The sequence below is a fragment of the Capra hircus genome, chromosome 19 (genome assembly GCF_001704415.2).
Source record: "Capra hircus breed San Clemente chromosome 19, ASM170441v1, whole genome shotgun sequence".
NCBI classification, from domain to species: Eukaryota; Metazoa; Chordata; class Mammalia; order Artiodactyla; family Bovidae; genus Capra; species Capra hircus.
The window spans coordinates 12,218,277-12,243,889 of NC_030826.1; the positions used below are offsets into that span (position 1 = coordinate 12,218,277).

Sequence of the window (25,613 nt, forward strand, 5' to 3'; positions counted from 1 at the left end):
CTATCTAATGCTTAAAGTCAGGGGCTGGCCAACTCTTCAGTGGATTAAATGAAAGATAACGAAACAGAACAAACTAAATGATTAATAGAATTCTTTTCACCATGACAGGTAGACTTTAGATTTTCTACACCATCAAACTTAAGTGCTATATCAATTTTAAGTTATAATAGAGGTTATGTTTAACATCTGACTGCCTGAGATGGTGTAATACAAACCAAAGAAAGAAAAGAGAGTTAAGTCGCTCAGTCGGGTCCGACTCTTTGCGACATCATGGACTGTAGCCTACCAGGCTCTTCCATCTATGGGATCTTCCAGGAGTGGGTTGCCATTTCTTTCTCCAGGAGAAATCCCAGGGATTGAACCTGGGCCTCCCTCATTGTAGGCAGATGCTTTACCATCTGAGCCACCAGGTAAGCCTAACAGAAACCAAAATGCAGGTTTTAATCCCAGCTTAACATTTAAAATTCCCATCAGACATAACTATCTGCTTCACTGCCTTCAATAATATGTTTAAATGACCTTAAACAACAGAGAAATAGTATTTCCTAATTTTCTATCTCAACCCATAATTTTGAGTACTACTTAATCCATGGTAAACCCCATGATGAACATTTTTATGACCCTAGGGGAAGCTGGGCCTAAACCCAAGGAAGAAATCTTAAAAGTTCCTGTGTATTAGTACTGCTCTAAATCTTTCATTAGGTAGTTTATAGTCTATTCTTTCCTGAGTATTTTATAATAATTTACTATTTCATGAGATAGATTAATTCCAACCCAATCCCACCTTTCAAGTGGGGCAAGTACTAAAAAGAGATAAAACAATTTGCTTCCAGTTCTACTGTAAATCAAGTGGGTAGATAATCACCCAGGGCTGTCCTTTCTACAGCAAGGTTGCCTTTAGGTACTGATTATTTAGGACAGTAATAAACCCAAGGTATGTTGTAATTAAACTCTTGAGGGTCTTTTCTCCCACAGCTGAGCCCTTTCTTAAGAGTCACTTCCCATTAATAATGATAATCTACTGCAGGCTGAAGATGACTTGAGTTGTTTTGTCTGAAAACCTGCGTTTGAGCCGAACTAATCACCTGGAAATTAAAGGCTTTGAAGTACATTCCCAACCCCCTTATTCATGGCCTTTTAGTAGTGAAACTAATCTGAGGCCTTAAAACTAACTACCTCACTGTGAACTGGAAAGGCCAGCACTGTGACTAATGCCAGGCTGCTGATCTGGTCTGCCAGGAAAGATGAGTAGAGTTATTACCTTCTCTCTCTAGCAGGGCATATTATAATCTGTTGACTTTAGGAACTAAAATCCTTTTGCTGTCCCTGAATTACGTAAGTATCACCTTAAATCTAATCTAATTCAAATGATTATTTTTCAATGTATTTTCGTATCCAGACAAACTGAGTTAAAAAAAGCAAGGTACTGAATTTATTCCATTGTAGGCATATACTGTATTTACTTATTCATCTGTCCAGTTGATGAGACACTTGAGTTGCTTCTACCTTTTGGTTATTTTCAATAATGTTCTATAAACATGGAGATGTAAGTATCTGTTCCTGTCCGGGTTTTCAATTCTTTTGGCTATATAGTCACAAGTGGAAGTGCTGGGTCACATGGTAAACCTGGGAAATTCTGCTACTGTGCTGCAACGTGGACAGATCTTGAGCACACTATGCTAAATGAAATAAACCAATCACAAAAAGGGAAATACTGTGTGATTCTGCTCTTGAGATATTTAAAAATGATTAGCATGGAAAATTTATATTTTAACACAATTTAAAAATAATAAACAAAAGCGCAAGGAACTCTCATCAGTCTAGTAACGCTCACATTTCTGGTGGGGAGCAACTCTTGCAGATAAGCTAAGCTTTTGCATAACAGCTTCCAAAGGCTGTACCAGAGGCAGGCGCAGAGCAGGAGATGCGCCCGGGGGCAAACTGGCTCTGCGTGAAAGAAAATCCAGCGTCAAAGGGTCGGGGGATGGGATAAAGCTAAAAGGAAGATGTTCTAAAATTTGTCACAAGATTCACTTTCCTTAAGAATCACTCCACTAGGATGCAGAGTTCTCTAGTGAAACCCTTGAGTTTCCTTTCCTTTCACAACTTCCTTCCTCATCAAAAATGTCCTTAACGTCTGGAATGCCTCTCCTGCCCGTTCCTTTCTCTCACGAACCGCACCCCTCGGACCCCGACTCCCTAAGATTCCATTTCTCTTTCAAGACGGCTCTGGGCCACAATCAGACCAACCGTCAAGGGCTACGACCCCGCCCAGCGACTACCAGAACTCGTGGGCGGGAGGACGGCCTCAAGCGCCCCGGAAGTCACCACCCCTCAGGCGGGCGGAGGCCCCCGGGCCTCGCGGCTTCGGATTGGCCGGAAGGTGGCGATGATGCGTTACGCGCAGGGTCTGGCCCCGCCCCCACGCCCTGCGCGCGGCAAGCGTGAGGCGGGGCGGAGTGGGTGGCCCCTGGCGGCCATTACCCGGAACAATCCCCGGCCTCGGGTCAGGTGACCCTCGGCGGGGCAGGCGGGAGGGAGGGGGCGGGAAAAGGGCGTGAGGAGGGAAGGGAGGGGAGGGGAGGAGAGAGGAGAAGGGCGGAGTAAGAGGGAGGGGAAGGGGGCGGGGTGGGAGCTGGTCACGTGATTCGGCATGGAGGCGGTGGCGGCGGCCGGGAGGAGCCGCCGGGGCAGAAGCCGCACTTGTTAGTGTTGGGGGAGGTGGGGACCGGGGGACGCCGACACCGTCAGCCAGGGACGCCGAGGAGGAGGCGGGAGGGGGGTGGGGGCGAGAGCGGGCTCCGACCCCCGGCCGAGGGGATGAAGGGAGCATGGGCGCCAAGGAGTCACGGATCGGATTCCTCAGCTACGAGGAGGCGCTGAGGAGAGGTGAGGGGGGAGGGGTCTGAGCGAGCTGCCGGGGAGGCCGGCGACGGGCCGCCCGGAGGGTGGGTGACCGGGAAGGGGAGGGGAGCTTGAGGGCGTGGGGCGCCTGAGGCGGAAGGGAAAGGAGGCCACGATGGGTGTTTTTGCGGGGGAGCAGGGTCGGATGGGAGCAGTGTTTGGGGATTGGGATCGTGTGGACGGGGGCAAAGCTTTCCCAGAGAGAGGGGTGTCAGGCGCTGGCAGGGCGCTGACCGTGCTCTCTGGTGGCGTTGTTCTGGATGTGTCCAGGGAAGTCCTCCTCCCCTTTTTCCTTGGGTGGCACCAGCCCTTTCCAGCCCCCCTTATCCTTTACTGCCATTTTCTCCTGTCATTCGTTCATAGACCCTCCAGCGACATCCTAACCTCGTACCTAACAGCCCGGGCTGGAAGGCAGGGGGAAGGCGGCTGCAGTGCTCTCTGTTCGCTAGCAGAAGCCCCTTCCAGTTGTGTGCCGTCTCTGCCGTTTCCAAAGGCTTTTTGCCGGTCTCTTGGGGGGCTGTCACCGTCCGCTGCCTGCCACCCCCTCACCCTTTGAGCGGCTGACTTTGATGAGAACGACCTGAAATTGAGTTGTGTCTGAGGTGAGATGAGACTGGACAGCTGGTGTTGCCACAAGACCTTGTCTTCGGTTTCATCGCCTCAGACATTGGTCAGAACCTTTCATTGCACTTGATCCCCAGTTCGCCTCCCCTCCTTCCCCATAAAATGGCATTCGGAAATCCAGCATTCTGATATTGTGTTATAGCTCCCTTTAGAGACCGGCCTTCTTGCTGCCAGTTCTAGCCTGCTGCTCTTGGCTCGGATGCACAGTATGTTGTTAACAGCCCCAACCCCCCTACCACTTAATCTGATACCACTGTCCATGATCACTAAAGCACACGCTAACTGGAAGTGTCTATTGCTCAGTTTATGGCCGGAATGTGACTTAATTTTTCATGACTGGGATTTGAGAGAGAGAGAGAAAGAGAGAGAGTGTGTGTGTGTGCGCGCGCGCGCGCGCGCGCACGCTTTCGCTTATATTTCTTGGTAAAAAGTAAAAAAAAAAAAACCCATTAAGTAGCTTAGGTGTTAGGCATTATTGTTAACAGGTTTCTAAGTCAAGAAACCAGCCATGCTTCAGGTGATGGTATTAGTAGCTGAAGAAAAAACTGGATTACAAGACAGGCATTCAATATGAGAATTTAGTAGCGAACTCTTGTTCCTATGTTGGAAGGAAAGGGTAAGTTCATTGGGCCGTCACCTGAAATTACATACAGAATTTTGATATATTCTTGTGAAATAACCAGAATAACAAAAAAACGCCTTTTAGGTCTTTTTTCACCCTGTGGAACAGTATACTGATTGTTCTTATGGGTAATCTTGCTTGAACTTTTTTCCTTGCTTCAATATGAGAAATATTCCAAATTCTTGATGTGTTTCCAGCTCTAGTAGACTAGTCATTTCCGGGATGCTGTTGAGCCTGACAGGTCTGGCCTCAATTAGGCAATGGTTTACATGGCAGTGAAAGAGGACTTCAGTGAAACTGATTTACAGCTTCAAGGTTTAGAGGTGTTTAGTTTAAGTTTGAGGGTGATTTAGCTGACATTAAGGAATTCTGAAATTAAATTTTAATCTAACTCTAGCCACATATAAAATAAGATTCTACCTTTGTAAATATAAAGGAAATTAACAATTGGTGTATTTTAAACTGATTTGACTGAAGGTCTTCGTTCAATTTGTTAGGAGTCTGCTTGTTGAGTTTTAAAACATCTTTGAAGAGGTAGCGAAATATTTGTTAAAATCTTCAACTTGTTTGAATGAATTTATGTTTTATCATTTTTGCTGGAGAGGAAAATTAAGGCAAGAAAGAGAAGCAAGCTGTTGATAAAACAGCATTTCTAAGTGTAAACCAGGAGCTTTTTTTAAAAACAACTTTCTATTTTGTATTATGGTATAGCCAATTAACAGTGTTGTGATAGCTTCAGGTGAACAGTGAAAAGACTCAGCCATTTGTATGCCTATATCCATTCTCCCCCAAACTCCCTTCCCATGTAGGCTGCCACATAACATTGAGAAGAGGTGAGCTTTTTAAATAAAAAATAAAGTGGGTAGTTCTTTTGAATGTAATACTGTTTGTTAAATGTCAGACTTTGATATAAAATTTTTTTAGTAAGCTTGTAGAAGGAATTTATAAAGCTTTCGATAGAGCTAGAAAATAGTTTGAGAACTTTTTTGAGGCATGTGAATAATCTAAATAGGTTCTAAAACATGTCTGTTAGTCTTAGCTGCTTGCTTATATTGTATCAGGTGAATGGGGAGGTGATAGGACAAATACACAATGTATGCTGTATGAATCACTGTACAAGTAAAAAGCTATCTTGACAGACTACTGCAATACCTACTTGCTTGGCTTTACTTAAAAGTAGTGATCCCTAAATAATGCCTAACCATAATTAGGTGGTATTAAAAAAAGTCAAGTACGTATTGCCACCTTCAAATATGGAGTTACGGGCTGTTTATCTTGCAGAATGGGGCCTTGGAAATGCAGTGTTATGTTAAGGACAGATAACACCTACTGGACCTGAGTGAAAGGGCAGTCTAGTGACTTCTTGTTTACATTTCAGAAGCTCTGGAAATTAGAAGATTGCTTTTGGATACTATTTTAGCTACACTGTATATCAGCTTAATAAAAATGAATAGTTTCCTTAAAGTATACCTTAACCTTTTTTTTTTCAAAGGAGACGTATTAGTGGTAGCTTTTATTTTTGGCTTGTATCTCTATCTTTCTTAAATAGAACACAAGCTTTCCCTTGAAGGCTTGACTCTAGTTAAATTGCATATATTATCTAAAGTATAATATACTTACCATACTTTATGGATAGTGAAAATTTTAGCAGATAAGTTCTACATCTCTTTACTTCAGTTCTTTATTTCATCTTAAGTTTGTGGCCGTGTATTCCTAAAAATGTGTTCTAAATGCTTGGAGCATAGCATTAAAAAAAAAAAAAAAGCAACCAAATGGAAGGAGCTGCAGTTTAGAGCATTTCAGAACTCAGAATATCTTCTCCAGTTTTTAAATTCCTTTTTCATGCTCCTCCTTTCCTTGCATCATTCTGGAAACAGAATTATAAGGCTTTTTTTTTTTTTTTAAGTAAGAATTGTCTAAATTAAAATTGTCCTTAAGTGAAGTTGCTCAGTCGTGTCTGACTATTTGCGACCCCATGGACTGTAGCCTACCAGGCTCCTCTGTCCATGGGATTTTCCAGGCAATAGTACTGGAGTGGATTGCCATTTCCTTCTCCAGGGGATCTTCCCCACCCAGGGATCGAACCCGGGGCTCCCGCATTGTAGACGCTTTACCGTCTGAGCCACCTTAGCTTTTAAATTGTGGTAATACAATACAGTGGGTAAATTTCTTCCAATCCTTTTCTTTGAGTAGAGTTTGGCAGTTATATTAGACTAAGCAGTTAGGTGATGTCAGAAAATTTTGTTGTGGATTCACGTTTTGAAGTGTGTCTTTGCTCATACATTCAGCAAATTTTTACTGAGCATTGGCCACTTAGGACATTGAAGGAACAGAGGTGACTTGGTACCCCCTCTCTTATAACCTGGGTCAATGCTCTCCACTGAAATATATAGTATATACTTTAAAGTGTGTGTAGGACTATCCATGCGAGGTGGGAATAAAATATTAGGAATTCCATTTTAAGGTTCTTTTTTTGGGTTTATTTGATAATGGGCATAATAACTTCTTTTTTTTTTTTTTTTAAATTTTAAATCTTTAATTCTTACATGCGTTCCCAAACATGAACCCCCCTCCCACCTCCCTCCCCATAACATCTCTCTGGGTTATCCCCATGCACCAGCCCCAAGCATGCTGTATGCTGCATCAGACATAGACTGGCGATTCAATTCTTACAGGATAGTATACATGTTAGAATGCCATTCTCCCAAATCATCCCACCCTCTCCCTCTCCCTCTGAGTCCAAAAGTCCGTTATACACATCTGTGTCTTTTTTCCTGTCTTGCATACAGGGTCGTCATTGCCATCTTTCTAAATTCCATATATATGTGTTAGTATACTGTATTGGTGTTTTTCTTTCTGGCTTACTTCACTCTGTATAATCGGCTCCAGTTTCATCCATCTCGTCAGAACTATAAATAATTAACACACAATATATTAAGTGTTACAGTACTATAGAAGGGCGTGCTGTGGGAGTGCAAAGTGTGTGGGAGTATTTGGTGACCTGGAAGTGCCCTGCCACCATGCTCATTTCATAGTATGTGCTCAATAATTGTTTGTTAAAGAATTTAGCACTTAAAGGTCATTGTGTTTGCTAGTGAAATAATTAAGCATGTAATAGTTGAAGATTGCAAAACTTCTCATTTTTCTTACCCACCAACCCTAATGTGCTCTAAGACATTGACTCTTCAACCAAGATTTTATCCTCCATGTTTTATAGTATTAAAATTAAATTTTCATTAGTATTATACTAACCCTGATGTGATGTTAGCTGGTTTAGTGTAACATATCATTGTATAAATGGAAATTGAATTTCACAGTTGGTACTTTCTGGGATGCACTGTTCTCTTTTATTAAGACACCAATTTTGCCTCTCAGTATTTGCTAAATTTACCAGTGAACTGTCTAGCATTAGTGTGCAATGGTAGGTCTAGCGTTTTGCAAGTATGCCTCATCAACTGTTGTTATATGTAAAGGAGAAAAACAGAGCAGTTTAAAAAAAAAATTTATTTATTTGGCTGTACCAGGTCTTAGTTGGCAGTGTGTGCACTCTAGATCAATATGTGGGCTCTAGATCCCTGACCAGAGACTGAACCTACCCGCCTGCATACGGGGGCTTCACTGGTGGATCAGATGCTAAAGAATCTGCCTGCAAGGTTGGAGACCTGGGTTCAATCCCTGGGTTGGGAAGATCCCCTGGAGGAGGGCGTGGCAACCTACTCTCATATTCTTGCCTGTAGAATCCCCATGGACAGAGGAGTCTGGTGGGCTACAGTCCATGGGGTCGCACCCCTGCATTGGGAGCATGGAGTCTTAGCCACTGGATTAGTTTGCTTATATGTAGTTACCTAAGTGCTTACAAAGATACTGTTCTTCATAATCTCCAGTTTGACACTCCATATGGAGTGTCAGTGACAAAGAGGAGATAAATACACCAGTGAACCCTGGATTTGCGGGGGATGAGCAGAATGAGGTGACATCACTTGACTGTTAACGGCCTCCCCATTTACCAAACTGGACAGCTGTTGTTTGTTTTTTCTTGTTCATTGTTTGCCTTTGTGCTCGGTTAGTGAGACTTTACAGTGACAGCATTCAGTGTTGCCTTCCAAAAAGATGTGGAAGTTCCTTCGAGTTGGGAATATTGTGACCAGCCTATAACCAGGTGTTTTCTCAGGAGACAGGGAAGGTTTTTGGCCCTTGATTTTATGATAGGTCACTGGAAGAGTTACGAACGTGAATATTTTTGTTGTTGTGGTTGTAGAAAATCTGTTTTTGGAGCACTAGAGTTTAATGCTGAGAGTTTAAACTCCATTGTTAGCCAGCTGCAGAGGTGGAGAGATACTTATTTATGAATTAGAAGTTGGTGGTTTGATAGTGGTACTGAGAAGGCTAAGATGGGACTGACAGTTCTTTTTTAAAATTATATCTTACATTAAAAAAAATTACATTGGAGTATAGTTGGCTTATAATGTTGTGTTAGTTTCCAGTGAACAGCAAAGTGATTCCGTATTCATGTAGACATATATCTATTCTTTTTCAGATTCCTGTCCCATTTAGGTTATTACAGGAAATTGAGTAGAGTTCTCTGTGCTATACAGTAGATCTTTGTTGATGACAATTCTTTCCATACGGTTTCCAGAAAGCGTGGCTTCTCTTTTCAGGGCTTGTTTATGCTTCTGTTTTTACCTTTTGGGCTTCATGATATTTGTTTAAATTGGGCCACCCACTCAGCCTTTTTCCTTTCTTCTACTAAGAAGGTGCTCTTGGAGGTCAGAGGTAGATAGTTGATTACTGACCCCAAAACCTGACAAAACCAGCTTTATGAAATTTACTATTATAGTCAGAGGCCTTCTGTTAGAAGATCCAGCTATTCAAAGATGAAGGCCTTCCCTTGTCACCCATTTTTATTAGGAATTTAATATTAATATAATGCTCTCCTTATTTTAGAGAAATCCCATGTTTATCACTATCTTGTGAACAAGGTTCAGGAAAATTGATGGTGGTTGGAGTATTAGGAGCAAAACTGGGAGGTGTTACAGAGGAAGTTCTCCTTCTGTTTCATTTCTATAAAGTTAGATTGTGTTAACATCTTACCGCTTGCAGAAAAAAGCTTTTAAGGTCTGCTGTGGTGTCTTGCCTTTTCCTAATACCTTGTAAGAGTCTAGAGAGATTGCATTGTGAGAAGGACTCGTATCAAGCTAGGCCTTGCCTAGTCTTCCATGTGACAGTAAATGGCACCACTATTCCAACATAGTTCCTAAAGCCAAAAATTGATAGACATCCTCACTTCCTCTCTCACCATCTGACCGACCCTCTGGTCCCCATTTCGAGTCTGCCGCCGAGTTTGTTGTCTAGTCCAGTCTGTTAACGTCTGCTCGCCTTCACCGCCACTACTCAGTGGCCATCATCTCTTGCCAGTTCACATGGTTTCCTAGTTTTACATAGCAGCCAGTGTAATCGTAACATTCAGACGGGATCCTGTCATCCCTTTCCTGTCAACCTGCTTTCCTCTCAGCTTGGAAAAACTGTTTACAAATTTTCCCATGTCTGGCTCATTTTTCATGCCTGAAGTCCCAGCTCTGATTGCCTCAGGTCAGCCTTCTCGCATCATCTTACATGACGTGGCCTTCTGTCAGTGCTGTGCTGTTCTGCACAGTTCACAACTTGTGATTGTTACATTTATTGTCAGTCATGATGCTGCATTCCCAGTACCAAGATAAGTTCAGTACCTGGTGTATTTTGTGCTCAGCAAATATTGCATGATTGGGTGAATATATAAATGATGGAGAGAAGATTTGGAGAACCACATAATGATTGTGGAGGGTAAAGAGTGAAGTGCTGACAGGGATGAGTATACTGAGCAATATGTCCATCCCAGAATTTCTTTTCCTTTCATCAACTTTGAAAAAAATTGCTAAAGGTTTTGAATCATAGTTAAAAACATGGAATCCTTAAAATTAATACATAATTTTGTGTGTTTAGTTCAGGTATTTAATCTAATAACATACATTCCTGAGTAGTCATTGAGAGACTAGAATGGCAGTCAGTATTGTGTTTATGAACGCTTAAGAGTGTCTTTTAGTAATACATAGTATTTAGAAATTTTGTTCATGAAGTGATTTTTTGGGAAAAGATTTATTTATTTTCAATTTATTTTTATACATTGATATTCATATACTTTTCATCCATAATGACAAATATCATTCTGTTGCTGGATATGAAGTTAGAGTTGAAAACTTATATGCTTCAAGTGTTGTACAGAGTTACTTTGGAAGCCGAGAATAAAATTCACATATAGAGCGTTCTTACTCGTTGTAAATAATCCAAATGATTTTAAACTAAATTTTATGAATAGCTTTTAAAAAAAAATTAGGATTATTTTTCTTACACTCCACAGTAATGCCTTTCTTTCTTTTAGTCTTTTAGTTTTAATCTTTATCACAATGATATATGCACATAATTTAAAATCAAATGATTTTACAGGGCTTGTTATGGAAACAATAGTACTGTTATTCTCTCTCCCAGCTTTCATTTAGCCAGTTTTCCTCTAGTCATCAGCTAATACTTTGAACACTTTAAATTTATTAATTTGGTCCTTATGTCTTGAAATAATATGATGAGGACTTGGTTTTTATTTTTTAAACACTGCTACCAGTCCCCAACACACACATATGTGCTCCTGTCCTCCCATTTTCTCTTTTTAGTGTGTGTATATTTTAATTTTGTTTAGAGATAGTTGTTAACTGTTTATATATTAGGCCTTTGTAAGTGCTCTCCTCAGCTAAGCTATTTAATATACTATTAATAGGATTACTTTCCTTTTCCTGTACACTTTATTTCCTCTTAAATATTCCCTTATTAATTGCTTTTATTTGTGTAGGTTTCTATTTACTGTAATTCAACCCCCAGAGTTGCCACCAAATGTTAAATCTATCCCATATGTTAATAGACCTCAGATGTTCACTCAGTTCACCATATTAGAAAAAAACATGTCCTGGAGCCTGCTGGCCTGCTCCAGTCTGTACTTCTGCCCTTGCCCTTCTAGCCTCGTTGCTGTCCTGGAGATCTCCTCTGCTATCCTGTGTTGGATCCTGTTGTCTGTATACCTCCTTTCCTCTTTCTTGATTTACCCTTCCATTTTGGTGAGGCCACACCACACAGAATGTGGCATCTTAGTTTCTCAACCAGTGACTGAACCCGTGCCCCCCTGCAGTCAAGGCTTGGAGTCTTAACCACTGGACTGCCAGGGAAGGCCCTAAGCTGGTGCTTTCCTTAAAATTATTATTTCTCTAGTCTTTAGTGTCCGAGAGGCCTTCTATGTTTTAATCAACTAATTATCTTGAAGTTCCTATTGAATAATCCTAACACTTAATCTCCAGTCATGTGGGTCTTAATTTAAGGCTCAGGGAAGATTCATTGCAGTCATCAGTTAGAGAGAGGCTGGGGTGGAAGGAAGACATTGCCCTAGAATGGAGTTTCCATGATCATATATGGTTCAGTGGTAAAGAACCCACCTGCTAATACAGGAGACATAAGAGATGTGAGTTCAGTCCCTGGGTCAGGAAGATTCCCCTCAAGAAGAAAATGGCAACTCACTCTAGTATTCCTGCCTGGGAGATCCCATGGACAGGGGAGCCTGACAGACCACAGTCCAAGCAATTGCAGAATCAGACACGACTTAGCGACTAAATGACAACATACCACTACTGCTAAGGTATAAAACTCCACGAGGGTGGGACATGTATGTTTTACTCACTGCTGTATCCCTAGCACTTACACAGGGCCTGTTATATATTAGCTACTCAATGTAGATTTTTTGTTTTTAAGAATTACTTACATATTTTTGATTGCAGTGGGTCTTCGAGGCTGTGCTGGGCTTTCGCTAGTTGTGACGAGCAGGAGCTACTCTTCATTGTGGTGCACGAGCTTCTCCTGTGGTGGCTTCTCTTGGGGAGCACAGGCTCTAGGTGCACAGGCTTCAGTAGTTCCGGCACATGGGCTTAGTTGCTCTGCGGCATGTAGAATCTTCCCGGAGGGGAATTGAACCCATGTGCCCTGCATTGGCAGGCGGATTCTTACCCACTGTACTACCAGTGAAGTCCTCAATACATATTTGTTGAATGAGTGAATTGCATATCAAAGCAATCTTTTCTAAAAACTAGATTGAATTTTTAGAGGAAGCTTGGTTTGGGTATATGTGTGTGTGTGCCCAGAGACCTAAAACTCATGTTTTCATATCTATAGTATATATGTATTTAAATGTATCTTTTACTTTATAAAAAGTGGTTAGTTGTATTAGGCATGTTATGTCATTTTTGGCCTTGCTTTAAAGTTGGTTTTGGAGTCTATTGGTGAGCAGCTGTGGCGGGAAACTGTGATGGGTTTAGAACAGTTGTTCGATTAATAAATCTGGTTTAGAGATTCTTTAGTTTATGTAAGCATCTATAAATGAAGTCTTTCACTGTGTGAAATTTTATAGATCAGAAGTTATTCATTTTGTCAGATGTTGACTCGACCTCTTTAAAGCTGATTATGGAAGGACAAATTGCCTATTCTTTATAAGTTTGGAGGTGTAGTAAGGAGGAATTACCTAATGGTGGATCCATTTTATTTGTCATATCACTGGTACCATCTTAGAGATTCAAATAGAAGTTGACGGGTGATTACCAAGCAAATGTATTTAAATTACAAAGAAATAAGACATCATCTGAATGAACACTTGGCAGTGAATAACATCTCATAGAAAAATGTTCCATTTTGATTGGAGCATATTTCTTATTTCAGTAGAGTGCAACTTCTTTTTCTACAAATCTGCTTTTGTAATGCATATGTCTGCGATTTACCCATGGGCCCAGGCCAGAAACCTAGTCATCAGTTGAGACTTTTCCTTTCTTTCCTCTGTTCACATTTAATCAGTCACAGTGTCCCTTTGGTGCTGCCTTCTTATCTTCTGTTCCTTTTCCACCTTTTAAGTTGTTGCCTTAGAAAAGACCTTCATCTGTCTCCTGGACTATTAATCTCATACCCATAATCCATTATTTATTTTTCCACCAGTATAGTCTTTCTGAAATTCTCAAGTGCCTTTCAATGGAAAGTACCTGTACCTTATGGTTTAAAGTCAGTCTAGCATGACAAGCACTCGTAGTTTCTGTGATTTGGTCCTTGCCTGACTACTTTTTGCCTTTGAAAATGCAGAGTACTTTCTTATCACTTACATATAGTTAAGTGCTCAAGTCTCACTGTACAGCTTGATGAAATTTTCGATGTGTACCCAAGTAACCATCATGTAAAATCTAGAAAAAGAACATTTCCCACACCCCACTAGGCTCCTTCCTGCCCTCTCCCAGTTGATAATACCCCTCAGAGGTAAGCAGTGTTTGGACGTCTGTCACTGTAGAGTAGTTTTGCCTATTTTTGAGTCTCATGTAAATAGGATCATGTAATATTTGCCTTTTTGTGCACAGTGAACTCATTTGTTAAAAAGTTGAGTGTAAACTCATTTTTAAGGCCAAATTTTAAGCCTTTTCTCTATGAAGTAAGTTCTTGAGAAGATTACTAGTGTCTTGAAATTAGGGTCAGTGTGTATTATTTTTATTTCTAGAAGCTGACATAGAGGCTGGCATGAGTTGATGTGCATTTTTCTTCCTGTACCAGCTCCCTCATCAGGTCCTCATCCCTCAGAACTGAGCCCAGGCATCAAGTCCTCGGAGAAGCCTTCCCTGACGCTGCTCCTGCTTCCTCTCCTGCTGCAATGCCCTTTTACTGTAGTAGCTACTCCACTGCGTCACAGCTGCTGGTTTAGTTGTCACCTCTACTTTATGTTAAGTTCTGAAATGCTTGAGAATGAGAACTCTGGGATCTAGAGGTACCTGGCAGGGCTTTTATTAAAATGTTCACAGAATGAATGGGCCAGCTTAGTGCCTTTTGAATTATGAAGAAAGCTGACAGAATAAAGCTAATAGTAATAATCTGATAAACTGTGTTTTTACAGGATAAATTATGGTTGTTTCATGACATTTATGCAAATATTTGAATGCTCCAGGGATATAAATATTTAAAATTGAGTTACAAACTGGCTCTAAACTAAAATTATCGGAATCCATGAAGCACTTCTTAGAAAATATGAAGGAAAACAGAAACACAACCTTCTGTGCAAGGACTGCTGCTGCTGCTGCTAAGTCGCTTCAGTCGTGTCCGACTCTGTGCGACCCCATAGACGGCAGCCCACCAGGCTCCGCCGTCCCTGGGACTCTCCAGGCAAGAACACTGGAGCGGGTTGCCATTTCCTTCTCCAATGCATGAAAGTGAAAAGTGAAAGTGAAGTCGCTCAGTCTTGTCCAGCTCTTCGCGATCCCATGGACTGCAGCCTACCAGGCTCCTCTGTCCATGGGATTTTCCATGCAAGAGTACTGGAGTGGGGTGCCATTGCCTTCTCCGATGTGCAAGGACTAGTTGATTTCTAATTTGTGTTATAATTTGCACCTTTGATTAAGTTTGAGTGCCCACTTTGTGCAGATGAGCAAAAAGTTTTAATGGTTCTGAGACACTCATATTTCTTATAAGTTGTAAATACTAGTATGAATAGGTAAAAGGGAAAAGTCATGTCAGAAGTCCATGTAATTTTTAGGAATGTTTTCCATATGGTTTACACAACTTGATATTACTCCTACTTTAAAATTTTTAACTTCTCCATAATAAGCATTATCTGGGCTAATTGGTTGGTTTTCCTCATTTCAAATTTCTGTCATTTGCCTGGGTGACGTTTTCTCTACTTTCATCTATTTTAATAATTTTATATTGTATGAAGTGTTGGACAAGCCTGATGAGGCTGGAGTATGAATGGTTTGTTCCCATCTACTCATCTTTTTGGACTTCTAGACGTTGCCTAAATCTTCCTTTCTTCTCTAGAACATTGCTTAACTATCCAGAGCTTACTACCCTTGAATTCCTGTGACTCTTAATTTGTATACTTATTATTTCAGTATCTTTACATATGTATGGTGGTGTTGTATGTGTATTAATTCAATCTTCCTGCTAGAATGCAAGTTTCTCAAGGAGGAATCTTTTTTCAAAACAAGTCACTTTGCACAGGTTCAGCATTTCTTGGGTGATCTGGTGGCTAAGACAGTTAAGAATCTGCCTGTAGTGTGGGAGACCTGGGTTTGATCCCTGGGTTGGGAGGATTCCCTGGAGGAGGGCATGGCAGCCCACTCCTGTATTCTTGCCTGGATAATCCCCATGGACAAAAGAGCCTGGTGGGGTCGCAGAGTCAGACACGACTCAGTGACTGAGTACACAGCACAAGAGACCAGATGGTTATAGTCATCGTGTCTTTACATGATTATGATGTGTTGTACTTTATATAAAATCAATAGTTATTTCTTAGTTTTCTTTTAAGATACACACTTGGCCCTCTGTGTTCTGTGGGTTTTGTGTCTGCTGATAAGGAGGACTGACTGTATTTATTGTACTGCTCCATTTAATGTAAAGGACTTGAGCATTTGTGGATTTTGGTATTCTGGAACCAGTCCCCCACAGATACCAAGGGACAACTGTACCTTTTAAATTTCCGTGTCTTCATCTGAATGTTTAAATAACATGTGGCTCCTACCTCAAACTTTGCAGGAATGTAAGTGAAGGTTACAATTATAGGTCCAAGAGAACTATACTGCATAGCAGTTCAGTATGTATTAGAAGAACTTATTAGAAGATAGGCACTTGTAGAGGTGGAAAGAATACACAGAAGAACTGTACAAAAAAGATCTTGATGAGCAAGATAATCACGATGGTGTGATCACTCACCTAGACCCAGACATCCTGGAATGTGAAGTCAAGTGGGCCTTAGAAAGCATCACTATGAACAAAGCTAGTGGAGGTGATGGAATTCCAGTTGAGCTATTTCAAATCCTGGAAGATGATGCTGTGAAAGTGCTGCACTCAGTATGCCAGCAAATATGGAAAACTCAGCAGTGGCCACAGGACTGGAAAAGGTCAGTTTTCATTCCAATCCCAAAGAAAGGCAATGCCAAAGAAGGCTCAAACCTTGCACTCATCTCACACGCTAGTCAAGTAATGCTCAAAATTCTCCAAGCCAGGCTTCAGCAATACGTGAAACTTCCAGATGTTCAAGCTGGTTTTAGAAAAGGCAGAGGAACGAGAGATCAAATTGCCAAATCCGCTGGATCATCGAAAAAGCAAGACAATTCCAGAAAAACATCTATTTCTGCTTTATTGTCTATGCCAAAGCCTTTGACTGTGTGGATCACTATAAACTGTGGAAAATTCTGAAAGAGAAGGGAATACCAGACCACCTGACCTGCCTCTTGAGAAACCTGTATGCAGGTCAGGAAGCAACAGTTAGAACTGGACATGGAACAACAGACTGGTTCCAAATAGGAAAAGGAGTACGTCAAGGCTGTATATTGTTACCCTGCTTATTTAACTTCTATGCAGAGTACATCATGAGAAACGCTGGGCTGGAAGAAGCACAAGCTGGAATCAAGATTGCCAGGAGAAATATCAATAACCTCAGATATGCAGATGACACCACCCTTGTGGCAGAAAGTGAAGAGGAACTAAAAAGCCTCTTGATGAAAATGAAAGAGGAGAGGGAAAAAGTTGGCTTCAAGCTCAACATTCAGAAAACAAAGATCATGGCATCTGGTCCCATCACTTCATGGCAGATAGAAGGGGAAACAGTGGAAACGGTGTCAGACTTTATTTTTTTGGGCTCCAAAATCACTGCAGATGGTGACTACAGCCATGAAATTAAAAGACGCTTCCTCCTTGGAAGGAAAGCTATGACCAATCTAGATGGCATATTAAAAAGCAGAGACATTACTTTGCCAACAAAGATCTGTCTAGTCAAGGCTATGGTTTTTCCTGTGGTCATGTATGGATGTGAGAGTTGGACTGTGAAGAAGGCTGAGCACCGAAGAATTGATGCTTTTGAACTGTGGTGTTGGAGAAGACTCTTGAGAGTCCCTTGGACTGCAAGGAGATCCAACCAGTCCACCCTAAAGGAAATCAGTCCTGGGTGTTCTTTGGAAGGACTGATGCTAAAGCTGAAGTTCTGGTACTTTGGTCACCTCATGCGAAGAGTTGACTCACTGGAAAAGACTCTGATGCTGGGAGAGATTCAGGGCAGGAGGAGAAGGGGACAACAGAGGATAAAATGGCTGGATGGCATCACCGACTCGATGGACGTGAGTTTGAGTGAACTCCGGGAGTTGGTGATGAACAGGGAGGCCTGGCGTGCTGTGATTCATGGGGTCGCAAAGAGTTGGACACGACTGAGCAACTGAACTGACAGACTGATGCAAGTGAAAACACTGCAAGTGGATTTTTTAGCCTTTCAAAATTTTCACATTTATTAAGTCCTTCACAATTATTTCCTCATAGTTAAAAAAGAAAACTGATTTGATGTTTGCACTTCTGTAAAACCCTTTCTAAACGCTGTGTGTGTATTCCTAATATTAAGAAATGAATATACTTTTCTCATACATATGAGAGAAAACAAAATTGCACTCAATTATGATTGCTGATTGTAATAGGAATATAGCTTTATGACTAGTATTTTCAACTATGTCTTAACCTTGTTGTAAGGAACTTCTGAAATGTTTCTTGTGAATTTTTGTCTCATCTTCACAGACTTGGGTGTATATGTCATTTTTTTTTTCTGACTTCAGTAATTTATTATTACTATAGTAAACTACTATAGTACGCTGTATATAATATGAACTTTACTCTTTGAACCATTTAAAAGGGCATACTTCACTGCCATTAAGTACATTTCATGATACTGTGCAACCATCACCAGTATCTATTTCAAGAACTTGTTCATTAACAGAAACTCTATAATTGTTAAATAATAACTCCTCAGTTCTGCCACCCCCGCAAGCCTCTGATAACCTTTATTCTACTTCTGTCTCTGAATTTGTTCTAGGTACCTCAAGTGAAATCATGCAATATTTATTCTTTCATGTCTCATTTTACTTAGCATAATGTTTTCAAGGTTCATCCATGTTGTAACATGTAGCAGATTTCTTTCCTTTTTATGGCTGGATAATATGTATATACTACATTTTGTTTATCCACTCATCTGGACATTTGAATTGTTTTTACTTTTTGGTTATTGTGAATGATCCTTCTAGGAACATTGGTATACAAATAATCTCTCCAAGACCATGCTTTCAGTTCTTCTGATATATACCTTGGAGTGTTGTCCAGTCGCTAAGTCGTGTCCAACTCTTTGTGACCCCATGGACTGCAGCACCCCAGGCTCCCCTGTCCTTCACTGTCTCCTGGAGTTTGCTTAGATTCATATTCATTGAGTCAGTGATGCTATCTAGTCATTTCATCTTCTGCCACCCTCTTCTCCTGTCCTCAGTCTTTCCCTGCATCAAGGTCTTTTCCAGTGAGTCAGCTCTTTGCATCAGGTGGCCAGAGTATTGGAGCTTCAGCTTTAGTATTAGTCCTTCTAGTGAATAGTCAGGGTTGATTTCCTTTAGGGTTGATGAGTTTGATCTCCTTGCAGTCCAGTGGATTCTCAGGAGTCTTCTCCAGCACTGCAATTTGAAAGCATCAATTTTTTGGTGCTCATCCTTCTTTATGGTCCAACTCTCATATCCGTACATGACTACTGAAAAAACCATAGTTTTAACTATACAGGCTTTGTAGGAAAAATTATATCTGTGCTTTTTATTTTAATATGCTGTATAGGTTTGTCATAGCTTTCCTTCCAAGGAGCAAGCCTCTTTTAATTTCATGGCTGGAGTCACTGTCCACTCAACGTTTAGCAGTTTGATGAACTGCCAAATTGTTTTCCAAAGTGGCTGCACTGTTTTTACACTCCCACCAGCAGTGTATGAGATTGCAGTTTTTCCATAACCTTGTCACACTTGTTATTTGTCTTTTTTCTTCTTCTTTGTTTTTGGTGTTTATTTTTTATTTGGCTGTGTGGGGTCTTAGTTGCAGCACATGGGATCTTTGTTGTGGCCCACAAGCTCTGTTAGTTGTGGCACATGGAACTCAGTTCCCCAACCAGGGATCCGACCCGCATCTGCTGCATTGCAGGGCGGATTCTCCAGGGAAGTCCCTATTTGCCTTTCTTATTTTAGCCACCCTAGTGGATAGCAGTTTTGATTTGTATTTCCTTAATGGCTAGTGATGGTTGATCATCCTTGTCTGTGCTCCGTCATTTGTGTATTTTCTTGTTTTTGAAATGAGTTGTTTGCTTTTTTGTTGTTGTACAAGTTCTTTATATATTCTAGATATTAATCCCATATTGGATATATGATTTGCAAATATTTTCTCCCTTTGTGGGGGATGTTTTTCATGCTCTTGATAGTGTCTTTGGTGGTCAAAATTTTGATGTCAGATATTTAGCTTTGTTTTTAAATATTATAGAGTGTGTAGAGGATAAAACCATAAAACCCCAAAAGCTTGAACCCACAGCTGTAGAAATCCAGAGCAAAAAGTACCCTACTTCCTATATCCAAAAGAATTCCCCAAATAAGAGAATCCTTTGGACATAAATAATATGCACAGGCTGTGGGTAAATTAAAAGCAAACAATATTCATAAAGGCAGTGCTGTCTGAAATGAAAGTACTGGAGAGCCAACTTCATGATCAGATTTAGCCAGGTTGGAAAATTGGGATATTCATTGAGGAACATTGTAAAGATCAACCTCTGTCATTGCAAGTCAGTGCAGTCGCTGAGTCGTGTCTGACTCTCTGTGACCCCATGGACTGCAGCACGCCGGGCTTCCCTTACCAGCTACTGGAGCTTCCTCAAACTCATGTCCTTTGAGTCAGTAGTGCCATCCAACCATCTCATCCTCTGTTGTCCCCTTCTCCTCCTGCCTTCAATCTTTCCCAGCGTCAGGGTCTTCTCCACTGAGTCAGTTCTTCTCATCAAGTGGCCAAAGTGTTGGAGCTTCAGCATGAGTCCTTCTAATGAATATTCAGGACTGATTTTCTTTAGGAAATTAGGATTGACTGATTGAATCTCCTTGCAGTCCAAGGGACTCTCAAGAGTCTTCTCCAACACCATAGTTCAAAAGCATCAATTCTTTGGCGCTCAGCTTTCTTTATGGTCCAACTCTCACATCCATACATGACTACTGGAAAAACCATAGCTTTGACTAGATGAACCTTTGTTGGCAAACGTGCACAAGTGATAATTGGTAGCCTCACAAGGAATGAGATGTGCCTTGTGTCTTTATCAATGCTGAGGAGGTCTAAAGCCTATGTGTTATATATGCTGCCAGAGTAGAGACCAGTTTATTGTTAAGATGGCACTTAGTGATGCAAATAATGTTTATATGTCTTAAAATCTTATGTTTTTGTAGGCATTCTTTTAAAGAAAGTTTTGCCATTTTTTTTTAAACTTTCTACCTGGAAATAGATTCTCAAAAGTTATATCTTAATGGGCATATAGAGATTAATAGATGAGTAATACTGGGTGATAAATACCTGCCATAAGAGGTTTCTTTTTAGCTTTGTAACCTCACAGATGTAGTTCTTTGCCATATCAAAATTTTACTACACCAGTGTTCTTTGTGTGATTTTATTAGAGGTTGTCAGCCACTCATCTAATGATTCTTACTTCAGAAGATTTTATCTCTTGGCAGTGGCTTTTTAAAACTTAATATATTGGAGAAACCTTCTTTTCTAGACTTAAGGCTGATATTCTGTGTTAGTCTGAATATTTTTTCCCCAGCTTTTGAATGTTGTTTAACTGAGTAACCAGCTTTAATCAATTATTAATACTTTAATGTTGCAATTTAGTGCAATTACAGTAGAATACTCCAAGGAAGAATTAAAATTTTCTTCCATTTTAAAAAAGTTGAAAAAATCAGAATATAATTGGCAAAAAAATTGATAGGAAAAATGCAGTGCATATTCTGACCTACTGTTTTTTGATTACATATGTTGGAAGATGGGTTATCCTTTATTTCCAAATTAATGTAGAAATTAGAAATTTGTTGGAAAAATTTAAAAAGATGAGTCAAAATTAGTATTTACTTTTTTCACCTTCCTCCTGCTGACATTTTGTGCTTAGAATTCACATCTCAATTCTGATTGGCATATTAGACTTATTTCTGCAGCTTTCTGTCAGATTGCTTCTACCAGTGTTGATGGGATTATGGTAATCATAACTCTGGCCTTATCCATGGAGTATACTCAGCTCTACTACATTTAAAATAGGAAAAGGAAAAGCAGTATTAACCAGAGATAATTTAGTATATGTTATTTATACACTTTATGGGTGTATGTATATATGTGTTTGATCCTAGAATGCAAATTCCAGCATTATGCTATATAATTTGTGGTGCATTATAGATATTTCTTTAAATGCTCAATAATACTGTTCATGTAGTACACTATAACTTAAATTATCAGAATTAGTGTTTTATTGTTTGTAATAAAGAAATTTATCACGAGTAGTTTCAAGCTTACTTCTTGTATAACTTAAAATATGGAGTGGGCCTCTTTTCTTTTGTGAATTGTCATATTCCTTTCTAAATATGGATTAACTTCCAGTACTTTCTCTTTTGTGCTTCCAGTGTTGTGACAGTACCTCTGAGGTTTCCTTAAAGTTGGTTTTTTTTGCACCTGTGCTGCTTCCTCTGGGACGACATCATCATTTTCAACACAACCACTATCCTTATTTGCCTTTCACTAAGTTCCTCTAAATGCATGTCTACAGTGGCACCCCACTCCAGTACTCTTGCCTGGAAGGTCCCATGGATGGAGGAGCCTGGTGGCCCGCAGTCCATGGGGTCGCTAAGAGTCGTACACGACTGAGCGACTTCACTTTCTCTTTTCACTTTCATGCACTGGAGAAGGAAATGGCAACCCACTCCAGTGTTCTTGCCTGGAGAATCCCAGGGATGGGGGAGCCTGGTAGGTTGCCGTCTGTGGGTTGCACAGGGTTGGACATGACTGAAACGAATGTAGCAGCAGCAGCAGTCACTTAAAAGATAGTAATATCAGTATTTCCATGGTCAACTGTTTCTTCTAAATCTCCATTTATGTTCAATTTGAATTTAGCGTTATTTCTTCATTTGTTTGCTACATTTTTTATCTTTGTTGATGAGTTCCCTCTTTGATTATCCATTTTCATAAAATATCATGGATTTATTATGCAAGTACCTTTGCTCTCCATGTGAGAACTACATAACAGATGCTAAGTGACCAATTATAGACAGACTTTTAGAGAAGTGACATGATTTATCACTGATGATGATGTGCCTGTTTGCATAGAGATTTATGCACTGAAGAGATAGCAGTGAAGTTTGGACTTTATGCTGTTATTTACAGTTAATATGAATAGGATAACTGAAACTTAAGCTATGTTTTGGGGGGACTTGGGTTATTCAGCTAAACTGCAGTGACTGAAATTCTGCATTGTGTGGTAACCATACAAAGCAAGGACTGCCTTTGTATTAAGAAGAATAACTTTAGTTTCCCTACAGTTCATAAAATAAGTGCTTTGGTGAGGATTTGATTTCTCAAGAAGGGAATAAATGTGTCTATGGTTTGTAGAATAAAAGGGACATGTGTGCTCAGGCACTCAGTTGTGTCCGACTCTTTGCGACCCCATGGTCCTGCCAGGCTCCTCTGTCATTGGGATTCTCCCTGCAAAAATAATGGAGTGGGTTATCACTTCCTTCTGCAGCTGATTTTCCTGACCCAGGGATCGAACCCGGGTGTCTGCATTGCAGGTGGATTCTTTACCTACTGAGCCACTAGGGAAGCCAAAGGATATGAGGCTTACTTATATAACCTCAGTTTTTTCTTACACTTAAAAATTCTACGAGCTTACTGCTTTTAACATAGACAATGTATGATGTGCTTACATTCTGTGGGTAGATTTTAGATGCTTTTTGTTTCTTACCTACCTTGTGAAATTGATTAACAATGATAGTGTTATTTTCCTCCCCAAATTTAGTAATGATTATTTGTTTTAAATTGTTTATAATTAAAATAATTATGAACAGTTTGTGTCCACCAGTAGATTAGTAAAGTGGATTATATTCACACAATGAATATCATATGTTCATTAAAACTGATACTGTAGAAGAATATTTAATAACATGGAATGCTGTTCAAAATATGATTCAGTGAGGAAAGCAGTATAATGTGTGATCTCAGTTTTGTAAAAATGGTATACATGTAAAGGAAAACAAATTTGAAGAATATATTGCAAAATATTAACAGATTATCACAGTGTTGTGAAGTTGATGGTGTTTTTCTTGTCTCCTTGTGTGTGTGTTTTTCAAAAAAGCTTAAGTTGTATTTTCTTATTACCAAAAAATGAGGCAGTATCACGTTTTATGCCACTTCATGAATGACGTGTGTTTCTTTCATATTTAGTTGTAATAAGGAGTTCCACGTCTTTTGATATTCCGGTGGAATTAAAGTCCCATTGAAATTTTAAATGTTTATTTGTTTTTGGCTGTGTTGGGCCTTAGTTGAGGCGTGTGGGATCTGCGTGGTCGCGTGCAGGCTTCTGTCCAGTTGTGGCATGTGGGCACCAGAGCACAAGTGCTCTGTAGCTGCAGCACATCGGCTCCCTTGTTGTGGCTCGTGGGCTTGGCTGCCTCAGTGCATGTGGGATCTTAGTTGCCCAACCAGAGATCAAACTTGCATCCCCTGAATTGGAAGGTGGATTCTCAGCCACTGGACCACCAGGGAAGTCCCCCATTATAAATTTTCTGTGACTATTTTTAAGATTAAATTTTCAGGTTAATGTATAAATACATTTTGTGTGCTTTCTGGCCATTATGAACATGGAGTTGTGTTTTATAAAGCTTTCAACAGCTTTTATTAATTTATTCCCTTTACTATTTAACAACTTTACAAAGTTTTTTTGTGCTGCAGAAAAATAGAGGCTGTTTGCTGGTATCACAATTTAAAGTGTATGTGTTGACAGAATATCAGGTTAAGAGCTCTAGGACTTACTGAAAAACATTCAGTTTTTTTCAATATAATTGAAGAAATTTTTCTAAAAAATGTAGTACATTTTCTTCAAAATTAAAGTTTGGAGAATGATTTGATAGCTGCCTCTTTCATTAGCTTATAAAGAATTGAAGATGTTTTGAGTTTATCATTAAAGTAATCTAGATAAGTTCCTATTAAACATTTGAATACTACTTTGTTAATCTGAGTTATATAGAGAAGTTAAAGGTAAATTATTTTTAAAGTGTTCAAGTAGAAAAAATAAAGTTGAATAGTAAGAAATTACATTTCTTTCAGAGATCTCTTCTGTGTGTAACTTGTAAGTTCCTTTTGCCTTTCCCCCCTTTTAAAACCTTCATAGTTTGTTAGATTTGACAAAGGCACTTAGATTTCTTATTGAAATAAACAATTGGATGATTAATTCTTTTACTAAATGCCTTTGTACTGTTCTAGGCTCTGTTGGGAGTGCTAGTTGTACCAAGATAAGACATGATATGACCTTCAGGGCTTTATGATTCATGTAAGATAAAACAGAGTCATGAAGGAGAGTTTGGGGATGAAAGGAAAGAGGACTGAAAGATGATGAAGTGATCAGGTGGCACTTGTAAAAAGTAGCGTGGTATCTATTGAGAAGGAGGGAGCATTGTAAAGAAAGGCAAACAGGGATGTCATCTAACAACCAATAGCACTTTTGTCAAATGTGTTTACAAATTAAAAAGCAATACAATAGCATTACTGAAACCTGGAAAAGAGAGAATTTCACTGATGATCCTGTCGCCTGGCAAAGCCAGTCATTTGCTTTTACTTTTTTTTTTCTGATAAATGTTTTACATTATTTTAACCATAGCTTAAAGCTTAACATTCAGAAAACTAAGATCATGGCATCTGGTCCTATGACTTCATGGCAAATAGATGGGGAAACAGTGGAAACAGTGTCAGACTTTATGTTTTTGGGCTCCAAAATCACTGCAGATGGTGATCGCAGTGATCGCCATGAAATTAAAAGACGCTTACTCCTTGGAAGAAAAGTTATGACCAACCTAGACAGCATATTCAAAAACAGAGACATTACTTTGCCAACAAAGGTCCATCTAGTCAAGGCTATGGTTTTTCCAGTAGTCATGTATGGATGTGAGAGTTGGACTGTGAAGAAAGCTGAGCGCTGAAGAATTGATGCTTTTGAACTGTGGTGTTGGAGAAGACTCTTGAGAGTCCCTTGGACTGCAAGGAGATCCAAACAGTCCATCCTAAAGGAAATCAGTCCTGGGTGTTCTTTGGAAGGACTGATGCTAAAGCTGAAACTCCCATACTTTGGCCACCTCATTTGAAGAGTTGACTCATTGGAAAAGACTCTGATGCTGGGAGGGATTGGGGGCAGGAGGAGAAGGGGACGACAGAGGATGAGATGGCTGGATGGCATCACCGACTCGATGGACGTGCGTTTAAGTGAACTCCGGGAGTTGGTGATGGACAGGGAGGCCTGGGGTGCTGCGATTCA

General features: G+C 40.1%; 1 protein-coding gene across 1 annotated transcript in view; it reads left to right on the forward strand.

The window, feature by feature from the left end:
• Nucleotides 2,671-25,613, forward strand: part of USP32 (ubiquitin specific peptidase 32) — a 195,797-nt gene continuing 172,854 nt past the window's right edge. Inside the window, exon 1 of the mRNA XM_018064149.1 lies at nt 2,671-2,889. Coding sequence (XP_017919638.1) covers nt 2,832-2,889 — 58 coding nt within the window. The 5' untranslated portion in view covers nt 2,671-2,831. The remainder of the gene's footprint in view (nt 2,890-25,613) is intronic.